Consider the following 4,245-nt stretch of genomic DNA (forward strand, 5'->3'; position numbering starts at 1 on the left):
AAATAAACCCCCTGGTCAGGAAGGGGGTAAAATCTTCCGGGGCTTAAGTATTAACACAAAAACAACAATCAAAGCTTTGGAACTACCATGGAACTTACCCAGAAAGACTCAGTAGGAAGAGGCCAACATATAAGACAGACATGTAAAAGTAATTTAATTAAACATACTCATAAAAATCAATAAAAATCCTGAACTATTTTTACTAGCAGACTCCAGCTGAATATTATGGAAACTGCAAACCAGACATCTCAAACCATGTTTATCCTTCTTGGCATGTGTGACGTCCTTTATCTCCAAGTCTTCTGCTTCCTCATGTTCCTCCTGATCTACATATTTACATTATCAGGCAATCTTCTTTTGATTATAGTGGTGAGGATCAACCCAACTCTGCAGACCCCCATGTATTTTTTTCTGAGTAACCTCTCCATCGTTGACATCTGCTTTTCCTCCAGCGTTGTGCCCAAAATGCTGATCAACACTTTATCTAAAGACAGAAGTATCTCTTTGTTGGATTGTGCCCTTCAGATGTACATCCATCTAGCCATGGGTGCCTGTGAGTCCATCTTACTGGCGGTCATGGCCTACGACAGATTTGTTGCCATATGCAGACCCCTGCACTATAACATCATAATGAACAAGAAGTTTTGTATTGGGTTAGCTACCATGGCATGGAGTGTGGGATTCCTGAACTCTTTTATTCTTGTGATCCCTACTTTGCACCTACCGTTGTGCCGGTCCAACCATATTGACCATTTCTTCTGTGAGATACCTCCATTCCTACAAATGTCCTGCAGTGATACAAGAATGAATGTAATAGTTATATATATCTCGGCAGGGATCATTGTCATGTGTTCCTTCATTCTGACTTTGGTTTCTTATACTCATATTATCTCCTCAGTATTAAAGATTCGTAGCTTGCAAGGCAGGTATAAGACCTTCTCAACCTGTGGTTCCCACCTCGCTGTGGTCACCATCTACTATGGGACCATCATGTTCATGTATATGAGACCCCCAACCGCTCACTCTCCACAGATAGACAGGACTGTTCCAATTGTCTATACAGCTGTAACTCCCCTGTTGAATCCATTCATCTACAGTATAAGAAATACAGATGTGAAGGAGACCTTTAAAAATATGTGGATTAGCTAACCACACCTTGTACAAGGGTTTTTTTTTTTTTGTTACATGGTCTGATGACACCTATTTTTCTAAATATTTCATGGTGGAACTTTACTATATAATGTTGTACTGGATTATTGATTGTAAATACTCAATTTTTTTTAATTAACCACTTGACCTCCAGAAGGTTTCACCCCCCCTTCATGACCTGGCCATGTTTTGCAATACGGCACTGCGTTAATTTAACTGACAATTGTGCGGTTGTGTGAGACGCTGTGCACAAATAACATTTTTGTCCTTTTTTCCACAAATAGAGCTTTCTTTTGGCGGTATTTGACCACCTGTGCGATTTTTAAGTTTTGTACTATAAACAAAAAAGACAATTTTGAAAAAACAATATTTTTTTCTTTTCTGCTATAAAACATATCCAATAAAAATATGTAAAAAAAAAAAATTAATTTCTTCATCAATTTAGGCTAATATGTATTCTGCTACATGTTTTTGGTAAAAAAAAAAAATCCATATAAGTGTATATAATTTGTATATAGAGAAGAGAAAATGGGATTTTAGAAGTGCAAAAAGTATCCAACATTGTATCCACAATTTTTTTTAAATGTATTACTTATTAGAAACATCACAAAATTAATTTTTTAAAATTACATAGATTAAACCATTGCACAATATTCATACGATTGATGTATGCATGCGGTGACTCCAACTCTACACGTTTCACCAACCATTGGCTTCCTCAGGAGAATTAATTAAGTCCGGCATACAAACTAACAATGAAATTTAGAAAAGAACAAATTACTTGTGAATAATAATGTGAATAAACAATTAAATTTAGAAAACAACAAATTACTCGTGAATAATATTCCTGCATACAAACTAACGATGAAATTTAGAAAACAACAAATTACTGGTGAATAGTAATGTGAATTAACAATTCAATTTAGAAAACAACAAATTACTCGTGAATAATATTCCTGCATACAAACTAACGATGAAATTTAGAAAACAACAAATTACTCGTGAAAAATATTCTTGCATACAAACTAAAGACGAAATTTAGAAAACGACAAATTACTCGTGCGTGCATAATATTCCTGCATACAAACTAACAATGAAATTTAGAAAACAACAAATTAGTTGTGAATAATATTGTGAATAAACAATGAAATTTAGAAAACAACAAATTACTTGTGAATAATATTCCTGCATACAAACTAAAGACGAAATTTAGAAAACAACAAATTACTTGTGAATAATATTCCTGCATACAACTAAAGACGAAATTTAGAAAACAACAAATTACTCGTGCGTGAATAATATTCCTGCATACAAACTAACAATGAAATTTAGATAACAACAAATTAGTTGTGAATAATATTGTGAATAAACGATGAAATTTAGAAAACAACAAATTACTTGTGAATAATATTCCTGCATACAAAATAATGATGAAATTTAGAAAACAACAAATTACTTGTGAACAATATTCCTGCATACAAACTAACAATGAAATTTAAAAAACAACAAATTAGTTGTGAATAATATTGTGAATAAACAATGAAATTTAGAAAACAACAAATTACTTGTGAATAATAATGTGAATAAACTATGACATTTAGAAAACAACAAATTACTTGTGAATAATATTGTGAATAAACAATGAAATTTAGAAAACAACAAATTACTTGTGAATAATATTCACAAGTAATTTGTTGTTTTCCAAATTTCATTGTTAGTTTGAATGCCAGACTTAATTAAGTCTCCTGAGGAAGCCAATGGTTGGTGAAACATGTAGAGTTGGAGTCACCACATACATACATCAATCGTATGAATATCGTGCAATGGTTTTAATCTATGTAATTTTTTAAAAATGAATTTTGTGATGGCTCTAATAAATAATACATTTAAAAAAAACCAAAATCTTTATTTAATACATTATTGGATACTTTTTGCACCTCTAAAATCCAATTTTCTCTTCTCTGTATATACATTTCCAATTAAGGGATGTGGTGCATTTAGTTACTAGACATCTGGTTGACATATTCTTTAGTGTATATCATTTGGTTTGCGCAAAGTTCTAGCATCTACAAACTATTTATTTATTAAATTTTTTTTACTTTATTTATTTCAATTTTTTTATATACAATTTATAGCTGGACTGCAATATTGAGGCCAACAAATTGGACACCTAACTGACACTTTTGACACTTTTTGGGGACCAGTAACACTAATACAATGATCAGTGCGAAAAATATGCACTGTTACTATACTAATGACACTGGCTGGGATGGAGTTAACATTAGGGGCGGTCAAAGGGTTAACCGTGTGCCTAGCTTGTGTTTATTCACTGTGCGGGAGGTGATTTAACTAGGAGAAGGCAAAGATCTGTGTTCCTGCTTAGCAGAAACACAGGATCAATACCTTCCCTTCTGACAAAAAACAATCTGCTTTCTTTATATAAGCAGACTGCTGTTCTGCCTGTGTACTGTGTAATCGGCGGGTGGCGGCAGACATCAAGTCCGTGGTACCCGGTGCTGGGCTCCTGCTGTGAGTGATCACAGCGGTAGCGGGTCACCGGCAGGGCACATGCACACCCCAGACCTGGAAGTGTTAGATCACATACTAGGTACGTGATTTAGCACAGATCGGTCGCCCCCACCACAGGATATATATGGTAGGTGGTCCGCAAGTGGTTAAATCAACAATTATGATTATAATAGACCCGTCCACTCAGAAAGTAGGAAGTGACTGGAGTAAGGTGTCGGTGTCAGTAGAAGCAGGGGACCCCTATTCCATGGCTACAGATTTTCCTCTTCTCAAGAGAGAATAAATTCAGTTCCTCTAATCTTTCCTCATAGCTGAGCTCTTCCATGTCTCTTAACAGTTCGGTTGCCCTTCTCTGCACTTTCTCCAGTTCACCGATATCCTTTTTCTGAACTGGTGTCCAAAACTAAACTGCATATTCCAGATGAGGTTTTACAGCTCAGGTACCTCCAGTAATCTGCACACTTAAAAATGTAATAATAAAACACTGGAAAAGGGTTTATTTATTTTTTATTGTTAACAATTCCTTGTTCGTGGTTAACAGTTGTATAATGTAAAAGCTTAAATCCA

At 34.5% G+C, this 4,245-nt stretch overlaps 1 protein-coding gene across 1 annotated transcript; it reads left to right on the forward strand.

Annotated features, from left to right (window-relative positions):
- Positions 1 to 222: 222 nt before the first annotated feature.
- On the forward strand, positions 223 to 1,149 carry LOC309569802 (olfactory receptor 5V1-like; the record flags this gene model as incomplete). The annotated part of the gene is made up of 1 exon (XM_082275806.1): positions 223 to 1,149. Exon 1 carries the CDS (start codon positions 226 to 228, stop codon positions 1,147 to 1,149), a length of 924 nt encoding a protein of 307 aa, XP_082131932.1. The 5' UTR covers positions 223 to 225.
- Between the last annotated feature and the right edge of the window lie 3,096 nt (positions 1,150 to 4,245).

This window comes from Pelophylax lessonae (assembly GCF_965119305.1).
Source record: "Pelophylax lessonae genome assembly, chromosome: 13".
NCBI classification, from domain to species: Eukaryota; Metazoa; Chordata; class Amphibia; order Anura; family Ranidae; genus Pelophylax; species Pelophylax lessonae.